Here is a 13,124-nt window from a genome sequence, read left to right as displayed (position 1 = left end):
ACTAAAAAAAACTGTGGTGTTATCAAAATACTTTGAAAATACTTTGCTATCAAACAGGGCCTTAGTCGTTGATCAATTTAGGAGTATTTTCTTTTGCTCACTTTCTATACATAACTTTATTTGTATATATAGAGAAAATACCAAAGAATGATCGTTCTATCTGGTGGTGGTGTCAACCACGAAGGAAATAACATAACACATAGTAGGAAATGGCAAAAGTTAGAGTTACAATTAAGGAATGTTACATCCGGGGCGTTACATCCGGTGCGCTGGTCCTATGGGGCCTTAGCACGACGACTCCCCAACTGTCTACTACAACAAGTTGTGCTTGACTCCGACGATGGAGGGGCGATGACGGTGGCGCGCCTTCGGCTCGCTTCAATACTTGTAGTCGTCGCTTAACGGTCTACGGATCTAGTGTAAATTTTATTATTTCTGGTGTTTGTTGTACTATCATGATTGAAAATAAATAGATCAGAAATTTTTTCGCAAAAAAAACATCATTGCTATCTGCGTGTAAGTTTTTTTGGTTGAGGATTGATATGTGCGTGTACGTAATAGGAGCCTTTTTTTAAACGCAGTACAACCAAAGTCGCTCACATACACTCATTTCTATAAATACACGCGTGTACACCCTACCCATATAAGCCTTTTTTTTGTTGGGAATACTCTAGTTTCAATACCACATTTTTCCATTGGTGGCCAAACAGGTCACAGGAACTAAAACTACAATAACTAAAAAAAAGTGGTGTTATCAAAGTACTCTGAAGATACTTTGCTATCAAATAGGGCCTTAGTCGTTGATCAATTTAGGAGTATTTCCTTTTGCTCACTTTCTGTACATAACTTTATTTATATATGTAGAGAAAATACCGAAGAATGATCGTTCTATCTTCTACGGTCCTTGGGTAAAAATAATCAGTAGAGTAATATCGAACAGGTTTAACACATCGGGAATTTAGCAATGATTTCTGCGTGAACATTACTCAGAACAGATAAACCGAGTAAACCACATGCATGCACCGATGCATCCACAAAGGAGAAATGGAGCGTTCTTCCGCTACATTCTTTTGGCGATGATCCAACATCGAGCGATTCATCGACGCATACACCCGATGGATCGACCCATCTTAAAATTAGCTACCTGTATACCAATAAATCATGCATGACATCCATTAATAATACTGTATACCTTTATTAATCTCTAGCTCTTATCCTGCCTTGGAGGCTAGCGATGGCGAGAACACACAGTCCGTCTCATACAACACAGGAGTGTTAAAATCCCACGGTTCGTGAAACTTACTACCACACTAAGTACTACTACAACATGCCGTTGGAACCATTCCATGCTCGCGGCATGTCTCGCTTTCTTGTCTTTGACTTCAATCAACATTTTTTTCCTTACTCGTGAGGTCGATAGTGAAGAAATCACCAGCCTGCTCCACAAGTAAAGCGTCTCTTTTCTCTGCAAAGAAGACAAGGTTTATTTTCTTGTTACCCAGATCTGCCAACTGAGAGTGTAGCCAGTCAGTCTCACAACCACGATCATGTTTACCAGCATCTTGCTGTTTTTGCTTTGTCCAAAGCTCTAGCATGCCATGTTCTCTTATGTTAACAAACGAGATACTTCCATCTTGGACAGTGCATAGTAATGGCGGTCGCGGCCATGGATCGCCATGGTGGAATTCGATTGGAATCTTGGTCAAAGAGGCATGTGTGGTGGCGCTGCTTACGCTGAAGATGTGGAAACTTGTCTTGTCTCCGTGCAACCAATGTGCGGTGCCGCCGCGGGTCACAACGCCAGCACGCGGGCCACGCCTAGTGAGACCTGAAGGTAGCCGACCACACATGGTGGGTGCGCTCCAAACACCCCTGTCGGAGGAGTACATGCATGTGTACACAAGTCCGTCCTCATCGACGTAAATCAGAAGAACTTGGAACGTAGAGTGGCGCCGGTCGTCCGAATTTGCATAGCCGTCGTCGCCATTGTCTGCGCTTGTGAGAAGCGCCCAGCCAACTGTATCTCTATCCAGGGACGTGGGGCTTGGGTCCAAGGGAGGCTCTGGGAGAAGATGCGTGTCCCGCCTCTCGATCAGCGGGCGGCACACTGCTAGACGGAGCTTCTTATGGCCAGGCAGCAAGGCGCGCACGACGAGGAAACCACGGCGCGACGCCAGTGGCCTCGCGAGGTTGAAGAGCCCATCGTCGTTGTGGACGAACGAGTTGAATGTGAGGTGCGCGCCGCCGGCCCCAAGGCTTAGGAACTCCGGAGGGGTACAGGGTTTCCTCTTCAAGGGCTTCATCGATGTTCTGGGCTGTGATCTCTGGGAGAATATCCCTACGAGGACGGACGGGCGGCGCGCCGTCTCCGGCCAGAGGCCGACCTGCCGAAGAAAGGCCGGGTCCGTGATGAGGCCGAACCATCGCTTGCACGTCGCCGCGCACCGGAGAATGTCCTGGTAGCCCGGCAGGCGCGCGAAGACTTCCAGGAGGATGTCGTCGCCGATTTCGCCGCCGGCGTGGCGTACGCGTGCCCTGGCCATGCTGATCCGCTAGGTAGATCTGGATCTGCAGATCACGACATACACCCGACCGATCGGCCCATCCTACGTAGAATCGCGTGTGTGTCGTGGGCCGGCACGTACGGCTCGTCTACGCGTTGCAATCAAAGTCGGTACGTTATCGGTTCCATCTCGTGATTTTTCGTCAGACCCATGCTTGCCCTAAACTTTGGTGCATACCCTAATTTTTTGAAGTCAAACTTCTTAAACTTTGGTTAGACAAAATTATCAACATTTATGGTATCAATTCAATACCATTACATTCATCATGAAGTATACTTTCATATGATATATGCTTGATATTATAAATGTTCATAATTTTCTACAAAAATTGATCGAAGTTTATGACTTCTGAAAAATATTACATGGACTGTAAATTTGCAATTAGGGGCTAATTTACTCTTTCCCTTCTCCCGCGCCACCCTCGTCCCCCCGGCCCCCTGCACCGCGCCTGTCCTCCATCTCATCCGCGAGGAGGCGCTGAACGAGGGAGGGCGTGGAGGTTGGCAGATGGCGGGGGGCAAGCGCCATCGCCCCAGGCGTCTTCCTGCCCCCCCCACTCCCTTCCATGAACATTCGCTCAGATCTTCCACCTGACCTTGCTGAGCTCTGCTTCAACTGCCTCAGCGAGGAGCACGTCGCCGCCATGTGCACAAACGAGCGGGTGTGCCTCCGCTGCCGACGACCAGGGCACATCGCCCGGGAGTGCACCAACCCTCGCTCTCGCTCACCGTCGTCGGCCAATTTGCGGCCAATCAGTGAGCGGCTCGGCGCCCGTGTCGGGCCTTCATCATCGCCACCGCCTCTGTGCTCGCCTCCTGAGCAGCGGGTCACGCCGGCGCATGCTCGCCTGGGACCTGCGGTCCTTGCGGCCGGCAGGGCTCCCTCGAAGCACGGCCGCCCGGTGGCTGGGGCTAGTGAGCAGCAGCGGCGTGGGGCGCCGACACATGCTCGCTTGGGCCCTGCAGTGGTCTCCACTGGCAGGGTGCCCTCGGAGCGTGCGCCGGACGCGGCGTCGGAGGTGGGTGAGACCAGCAGGAGGGCAAGGCCAGGCTCGCCGTCTGCCAGGCCGAGTGTGGAGTGCTGCATCATCCCACGTTCACCGGAGGTGGTCGCTGCAGAGGATGCCCTGCGATGGAGTCTGGTTGCGTTCACCATGGCCGGCCGGCCAAGGACATCGTTGAGCGCGGTGACTGCTGCGGTGGAGGCTGCTGTCCCGGAGGCCGCAGATGCTTTCTCGGTTCATCGTTTCTGGCCTGCTGATTTCCTCCTAGTGTTTGCTTCAAGAGTGGCGTGAGACATCGTGGACAACGCCGGCGAGGTGCAGGGCCGTGGCTTCTCCTTGAGGCTCTCACCTTGGAACAGACAGCTACAAGCCACTCGCCGGCCGTTTCACTACAGAATTCGCATCAACATGGAAGGTGTTCCCCCGCATGTGTGGAGTCGTTCGACAGCGCAGATCATCCTTGGCTCTTCGGCTTGGGTTGAGCGTCTGGGCACACAGACGGCTAACCGGGCAGATTTGGGCAATTTCGAGACCTACGCGTGGACAGATGACCCCTCCCTGGTGCCCAAGGAGAAGCTCATCCTGGTCGAGGAGCCGGATGAGGCAATGGAGGTGGAGCTTGCGGACGGCCTGGTCTTGCCGGCGGACGCGTTAGTGCCACTGGAGAAGGCCATGCTGGAGTACAAGGTCATGGTACACTTGGTGCATACGAAGAATACTGTGCAAAGCTCAGGTCCATCCTCGGGCGATGAAGGCGACGATGATGATGACTTCGATCATCCCATGGCTGATCCTGACGGGCCAGGTGGAGCACGCCACACCAGGCGCCGTTTCTCGTACACGAGGGGAGTGCAGGACGGTGGCAACTGGCGACAAAGGCCGTTGGCAAGAAGGGGAGATGCGTCAGGGCACAGGAGGATTGCCGTCGACCTGCCCGTGTCGGTGACACCGTGGACGTTCCGGTGGTTGAGACGCTCACGACGAGGACAGCTGAGGAGACTACAGTGCTCGCAGCTGCCGCCGGCGTGGAGGACAGCGGATCGTTCCCTGTTGCCGGCGTACGGGAGTGTGAACGGGCTGGTACGCGGATGGCGGCACCGGAACGCGTACAGCTCCAGGACGTGGCTGATGTGGAAAGGGCATAGGCCCCGCTCATGGTGGCCCTGGATCACGTGTCGCCCCAGGGTGTGGCTGACATAGAAAGGACGGAGGGCCCGCTTCTGATCTCTAGCCCACCTTTGACCAGAGTGGATGGGGAGCCGCTTGCTGGGATGCTTCCAGAGGAGAGGAGCCCAACTGGCATACTCACGCCTATTTTTGCTACAGGCAGGGCCGGACCAAGAAGGATAGAGACTGGTGATAGTTTTGTGGCAGGAGATAAGGACAAGGACGGAATCGATCAGGCAGCCACCGAAGCAAGGCTGCTACTCACGCCTGACCAATGCTCAAAAAGCAATCACCTAGTGATGACACCGGATAGAGACGGGATGTTTCCAAATTCAAATCATACGAGGACTCCTCTCAATTCCCTCCATTGTGGGGATAGCAGCTGGTCCAAGCAGAACACAGCTAGCATGGCAGGCGGCAGGGGCAACGCGATGGACACTTTCCTGGTTTCTCTCTCGGGATCGGAATCCACAACCGATCAGGGATTGGAGACAAGGTCGATAGACTGCTCCATTGCTCAGCTACGGACGCAGTACAGGAAGAGAATAACGCCAGTCCTCTCGCGACCCAGCGTGGTCAGAAACAAGCGGCGAAGGAGGACCCCACCCTCAACTGTTCGACGCAGCCTCAGGATCAATGGGCACTTAACAAGTGGCGGCTCAATCAAGACGCAACAACGCACTCTCATGATGCAGCTTGGCATTGCCCGGGAAGGCGAGATGATTGGCGACGAGGCCATGCAGGCCTACCTGCAACTGTTCTCAAGACCATTACAACAGTCACACATAGCTGCTATCGTGGGCCTATTTGGTTGGCAGGCGGACGTACTACCACTAGGAAGGGCGACGGAGGACGTAGTACTCTAGGGCTATAAGCTCGGGGTTGTACGCTGGTAGGCCTTTCATATGGCTGATCCAAGCAAGGTGATTGTGGTGTGGAATGTGCGCGGGGTGAACAACCCGGCAAAACGAAATGCAATAAAAACATAATTTCGAGCTCGGGCGCTGATACAAGCCAAGTTCTATAATGAAAAATTTCCACTAGTATATGAAAGTGACAAAACAAGAGACTCTTTATCATAAAAATCATGGTGCTACTTTGAAGCACAAGTGTGGAAAAAGGATAGTAGCATTGTCTCTTTTTTTATTTGGCTTCTCTTTTTTTGGCCTTTATTTTTTTATTTGGGACAATGATCTATTAATGATGATCATCACACTTCTATTTATTTACAACTCAATAATTACAACTCGATATTAGAACAAAATATGACTCTATATGAATGCCTCCGGCGGTGTACCGGGATATGCAATGAATCAAGAGTTAGATGTATGAAAGAATTATGAACGGTGGCTTTGCCACAAATACGATGTCAACTACATGATTATGCAAAGCAATATGACAATGATGATGTGTGTCATAATAAACGAAACGGTGGAAAGTTGCATGGCAATATATCTCGAAATGGTTATGGAAATGCCATAATAGATAGGTATGGTGGCTGTTTTGAGGAAGATATAAGGAGGTTTATGTGTGATAGAGCGTATCATATCACGGGGTTTGGATGCACCGGCGAAGTTTGCTCCAACTCTCAAGGTGAGAAAGGGCAATGCACGGTACCGAAGAGGCTAGCAAGGATGGAAGGGTAAGAGTGCGTATAATCCATGGACTCAACATTAGTCATAAAGAACTCACATACAGGGCGGAGACAGGATTTAGGCATAGGGGGGGGGGGCAAACGGCCACAAAGCCAGCAAATATTATGCCTCGCATACTGCCCAATAGTTTATACTCAAGTATCATTCGTATGAAACTTAGCTTGGACACATAAGTTTTCTTTTTGGTAGCTGGAGCGTGTGTAGTGGTAGCTAATATTGGCCAATAATTCCACATACGCGCCAAAAAGACGAAGTTGATAATCAAATTACTATAAAATACGACATGAAACGACATGCTAATAAACATCGTCATATGGAAATTTAAGATATACGAACAAAAATAATCATGTATTATCACATGGTTGGCTTTTAACTTGCATTTATATATGTTTGAATGAGAAATCATCACTGGTTGTATAGGAAATTTTATCGTTTAGTTAGCAAAAATTGATCAAGGTTGCTAGAATACATACCTAGAGAACCAAATCCGCTCCTCCTGATGCCCTTTGCCCCTTTGCTGCTAGGTCCAAGTATATCGGCTAGTCATCATTGGCGGGCATATGCCATAACCATAATTGTTTACGGATGCTTGACCAAGCTTTCAAACTATTGCGGGTGCCTCGGCTAATTCGTTGGCCGTAGCATGAAGAATTGGTGGGTGAAGCGACCCGCGTTGCCGTATGAATCATATCTTTAGATCAAAGACTAGAAGCAGGCTCTTTTGCAAAAAAAGAAGAAGACCAGAAGCAGGCTGCGAAGGCATAGGACAGTAGGGCTCAGCCCTATATGCTCGCACACGCTAGTCACAGAGATTTGTTTTTTAGGCTAATCACAGAGATAATTCCCACCGCCAGGAGATTTAGCGGAGGCCCATGTTGCAATCCGTCTTGGCATGATAGAAAACAATTAATTTGTGGGCTTTGTACGTGGATCGTTTTTCTTTTCTTCCAGTATTCACGTAAGGATAGGGGGGCCGACAACGTTGTGCGTGCAAATCCTATCGCTAATTAACCACTGATACATGATGTTCGCTCGATCGTTGGGGGGGGGGGCTGGCCCCTGCTCGTCCCCCCTTGGCTCCGCCACTGCTCACATACTTATTGCAAAAATCTACAAGTCATCAAAAATCTCGGCACTACGCACATGCTCCTAGGGGGATAGATTAGTAGGAAAAGACCATTGCTCGCCCCCGACCGCCACTCATAAGGAAGACAATCAAATAACACCTCATGTTTTAAATTTGTTGCATAACGTTTACCATACGTGCATGCTACGGGACTTGCAAACTTTAACTCAAGCATTTCTCAATTTCACAACTACTCAACTAGCACGACTTTGATATTATTACCTCCATATCTCAAAACAATAATCAACTATCAAACTTCTCTTAGTATTCAACCACACTCATAAGAGAATTTTATTATTCTTGAATACCTAGCATATTAGGATTTTAAGCAAATTACCATGCTATTTAAGACTCTCAAAATAATCTAAGTGAAGCATGAGAGTTCATCTATTTCTTTAAAATAAAACTACCACCATGCTCTAAAAGGTATAAGTGAAGCACTAGAGCAAATGACAAACTACTCCGAAAGATATAAGTGAAGATCAATGAATAGTTGAATGATTATGCAACTATGTGAAGACTCTCTAACATTTAATAATTTCAGATCTTGGTATTTTATTCAAACAGCAAGCAAAGCAAAACAAAAATGACATTATAAAAATAGCAAACATCATGTGAAGAAGCAAAAACTTAGGATCAACCGAAACTAACCGATAATTGTTGAAGAAGAAAGGTGGGATGCCAACCGGGGCATCCCAAGCTTAGATGCTTGAAACTTCTTGAAATATTATCTTGGGGTGCCTTGGGCATCCCCAAGCTTGAGCTTTTGTGTCTCCTTAATTCCTCTCATATCAAGGTCTCCCTAAATCTCAAAAGCTTCATCCACACAAAACTCAACAAAGACTCGTGAGATAAGTTAGTATAAACCATTGCAAAAACCTTATCATACTCTACTGTAGAAAATCACAAAAATTATTATTCAACATTGCATACTAAATGCCTCTGCATATTAAATTGTCCTATCCTCAAATAGAATCATGAAAGAAGCAAACATATGCAAACAATGCAAACATAACAGCAATCTGCCTAAACAGGACAGTCTGTAAAGAATGCAACAACATCCATACTTCCCTAGCTCCAAAAATTATGAAAGAAAATTCCCACTGTAGTAAATTTATTAGAGCTTAATATGCAAAAGGTTTCAACATTTTATCACATTCTGAATTTTTTAGAAAATTATTGCAACAACGGTAAACTTTCTGTTTTCAAACAACAACATGTGGACTTCTAAAATAGGCATAGTAATGGCTATCAATGCCACTTTTATTGAAATAAAAGATGCAAAACATTGTTCTAAATAACAGCAAGAAAATCCTAACAAAATAAATTGAGGCTCCAAGCAAAACACATATCATGTGGTGAATAAAAATATAGCTCCAAGTAAAGTTACCGATGAACGAAGACGAAAGAGGGGATGCCCCGGAGGGGCATCCCCAAGCTTAGGCTCTTGGCTATCCTTGAATATTACCTTGGGGTGTCTTGGGCATCCCCAAGCTTAGGCTCTTTCCACTCCTTATTCCATAGTCCATCGAATCCTTACCCAAAACTTGAAAACTTCACAACACAAAACTTAACAGAAAACTCGTAAGCTCCGTTATCGAAAGAAAACAAAACACCACTTCAAGGTACTGTAATGTGTTCGACGCGATTTTGTCGTAATTTTACACTTGTCAAGTATGTCTCATATGAAATTACTACATACTTACAAGCGCGTACATGGCAGTGACAAAGATGTTGATTTCTTTGGAAATAGATGATTCAGGCGGTGGAGCATTATTTATGCCCACACGTACGTGACCTAATCAACTTGATTATCTAACTACTAGCAAGGTATGCATGCAAAAGAGCCATGCATGGCTACGTGTGCTAGGAAGAATGTACTAATATGAGCATAGACATGAAAGCACCCAAAGGCATTGTTTAAGGTGAAAATATATTTATTAAAGAAATGTGATCATGGCCTGATAATTACTCGTAAATGCCCATGCTCTTGGCTTACGTACAAATATAAGTGTTCATGCATGCTTTGCTATACATGATCCCAAGCCAAATCAATCAACTGAGATTGTACGGGCGGTCTGGCTCGTGTGTGGTTTTTGTTGAGCCGCACCAGGCCAACTGATACGGCGGATTCTCATAGCTGGCCAGATAAGATAAGTATGCTCCAAACTAAGCCGCAAAAGAAGCAACGGCCTAACAACTTGGAGGGCGCTCGCAGTAGCTATCCATTCCCACACCTCTGCCTATATATACGCATGCCCATGCGTCAGATCAAAGGGGGCACGCACTATATGGCTGGCCGTCAGGCCGCTCACACACGCACGCGGCGGCCGCCGCTAAGCTGCACACAGAAGAGGAAGAAGGCCATGGTGTTTAGGCCCCGCACAACTCCCATCTCATTCCTAGCTATACAACACCTCAATTCTTTTCCCCGATCTATACACACACGAGGAGTTCAACATACATAAAATCTCTCCCGTTCTTTTCGTCAAGCTGGCCGGCCGACTGGCTGTACGTCTCCACGCAACCTCAGGTAATCAAGGTGAGGTTTATGTTTGTTGTATACAGGTACAAGGAGCAGGCAGAAGCCGGCGGCAAGCACGCATGGAGAGGCCGCCGAAAGTCTGGCCCTTGCCCTTGTGAAGATTGGATCGCCTATCTAAAAATAAACAGCATGCATGCGCTACGCGGAGAGTACGTGCCGGTCATTGGAGACGACACTCGTGTGATCCCGTCGCCGCCGCCGGAGATGACTGCACCGACACCGCCGGAGATCGTTTACACCAAGCCATTCATTTTCAGGTGTCATGTTCTTGGCTGGAGACGACTCGGGAGCCGCCGGAGCTCGCCAACGACGCAGCCCAACCACTAGCCCCGACGCTGTTCTAACATGGCAGTCTACATGTCCCCGGCGAACAGGTTACGATGCACAGGTCACAACGAACAGGTCACCGGCGCACAGGTCCATGGCGTTCCAATCGCGGTGCACAGGTTTGATGTCTTGCTTCCCGGATGTGACGGGGGGCGAAGATACACGGCCGCGCGGCCGCCAGGCTGCATGCACACATAAGGCTGGCCGCAAGGCCGCTCGCACGCACACACACACGGACACCTATAGATCGATTGTGCTATGCCTTTCTTTCATATTTTCTCACAAGCAATCTCTTCCACCGCATTCACAAGGTGATGGTAAGATCAGTAAGAAAAGGTATATACTTTCTTGTATTTTTCTTGTCCATCGATGAACAGGTGACATGCTGGAGACGAACAGGTCCTGCAATGGAAAGCGATAAGATTATGAGCACGACATCGAGCCTTATATGGCCATGTTCGTCGAGATGAGAAATATACCATCTCGCGCCCATTTTTGCAGGTCATGTGGAGGGTCTGCCCTTGTGATGAAAGATGAACATGTCTTACGTGCGGCAACCCCGCCGAGAGAAAAGCCGATGAGATCGAACATGGCATGGGAGCCTATACGGCCATGCCTGTAAATGAAATAGAAACCACGTCCTTGGGGGAGGAGAGCCAGGAGACGCGTCGGCATCGGCGGCATCGAGAAGCTCCCAGCAGAGACACATACGGGGCGCCCGGAGGGAAGCGGTCACACAGAGGCAGCGACCACACACGCCGACGGAGGCCACGGGCACCCCGGCGACAGACCATGCGCTGCGCCTCGGTGCACTTGTAGGCCGCAGACGATGGGCCGGCGTCCGCGATGACAACGGACGTCCGCCGGCGAGGCGTTCTCGCTGTTAGAAATAAATCTTTAGTATTAACATAATAGGATCTTGATCTCTAGATTAAAACACCTCTTCTGTAGAATATTGGAAACTAACCATGATTTTTCAGAGACCATCAGGGGCTCCATGCAGCTGCCGTGAGCCTCCAGCGGAGTGGAGTTTGTTGGGGAAGAAGCAGCAGCATGGAGATGGACGTGCAGAGTGCTGGATGCCGCCGACACTACCCTCCTGGTGGCCGGCAGTGGTGGACGGTCTTCTGGACCCTTGGCGCTTCTTTAGGATCGGCAGTTGAGGTTCTGTGTGTTTGTAATCGTCATCCATACATGGGACATATACCTCCTTTTATGTATAAGCGCTAGGGAACAGGGACCGGACCAAAACGTTGGTTTGGCACCTCCGATCATGGTGCATCTTTACGTTAGGTAAGGAGACTTTGTCTCTCCCTGATTTCTCTCAGTTTGTTACACTGAGATCAATTCCAACATTCTCCCCCTGATCGTAAGGTTAACAAACATCATAAGCCCACTTTTATTATAGAAATAATATACCAAAGTAAGATGTTGCAATGACCAATGAAATTTCATTGAACCTCAATAATTATAGTATACCATTCTATCTTGAAATGGATATCATTTTACTTAAAGGGAGTTGGTTCATTTGACGGTCCTAAATTCCAGGATCAAAAGGCTTTCTAAACCCATGCTAACAACATGATCATACAATTGGGTGGTAAGCCTTTGATAAACGGATCCGTAAAACATTCAAACATACTCATACTCTCAACTTCAATAGCTTGATCCTGGATTCTATCTTTCACAACACTAAATATATTGTCAATGGTTTTGGCAACACCATTTAACTTGTTGTTACTCGCATAGAAAACTGCGATTCATATTGCAGTATGTGGTTACAAAATGTTGTCTACCACCATAATTTTGGGAATAAATTTCTTGACATACAACCTGCCCAATAGCCTCTTAACATGCCACATAATTAAGTGCATTATTTCTAATGCCATCAGCGTCATTATGGAGCTTTTCCACGGTATAGCTCCATATGCGAGAGTGAGGATGTAACATGACGTGGAAACTTTAATATCTACTCATCTCGCAGAAACAATGTCTAAATAACCTAGGATAACCAGGTTATCAGACTTCTCATCAGTGAGCATGTAAACTTTATTGTCTTGCATATCTGCAAGACTTTTGATGGCTTTTCCAGTGGTCCATTTTTGGACTTACTTGTATATTTGCCAATTTTCCCGATCACAAATAAGGGCATGTTCATACTTGAATACACATGTTGCTTCTGACAGCTGAAGCATAAGGAACCACATTATTTGATCAGTTCATAATGGTTCCTTGGACACTAAAATGTCCGCCTTTATTGCCCTTAACTTTAGCAGCAGGTGAGATAGAGTACTACCACATAATATTTTCTTCCGTACTCTACCGAAGTATGTCGTCATAAGAGAACTTATACTCCTTTTGGACCTATATCTTGATGAAGCCCGATACAAATAAAGTATAAGGCATCACCAAGTTCCTTTTATGTCAATAGAAGGTAGAAATTTCTTGGCCCGCCAAAAAATATTCCAACTTCACATTTAGTGAACTTACTCCCCTTTGTCCCAACGCTCGTCTTATTTCACAATTGAATTTCCTGAGGCAACATACCTTATGTTAACTTCATCTATTTGACAAAACCCGATGGTTGAGTCATATATACACTATTAATTAGTCAACACAAGAGCATGTTATAATCATAACACAAGCATCATAACAACTTAATGAGGAAACTCTATTGAGTTCCATACATCATTAGAGCTCACTATCAGGCAAGCCTCTAAGATGATCATTAACACAC

At 47.3% G+C, this 13,124-nt stretch overlaps 1 protein-coding gene across 1 annotated transcript; it reads right to left on the bottom strand.

The window, feature by feature from the left end:
• Window positions 1-1,382: 1,382 nt before the first annotated feature.
• On the bottom strand, window positions 1,383-2,543 carry LOC123191843 (uncharacterized). Its single transcript, XM_044604420.1, has one exon. It carries the CDS (start codon window positions 2,541-2,543, stop codon window positions 1,383-1,385), a length of 1,161 nt encoding a protein of 386 aa, XP_044460355.1.
• Window positions 2,544-13,124: the final 10,581 nt, after the last annotated feature.

The sequence above is a fragment of the Triticum aestivum genome, chromosome 2A (assembly GCF_018294505.1).
Source record: "Triticum aestivum cultivar Chinese Spring chromosome 2A, IWGSC CS RefSeq v2.1, whole genome shotgun sequence".
Taxonomy (NCBI): domain Eukaryota; kingdom Viridiplantae; phylum Streptophyta; class Magnoliopsida; order Poales; family Poaceae; genus Triticum; species Triticum aestivum.
Note: the sequence above shows the minus strand (reverse complement) of the source record. Positions and strands in the feature narration are given on the sequence as shown.

What these genes read in the sequence shown, in the direction of transcription:
- LOC123191843 (XM_044604420.1), bottom strand. Translation starts at nt 2,543, where the DNA reads ATGGCCAGGGCACGCGTACGCCACGCCGGCGGCGAAATCGGCGACGAC.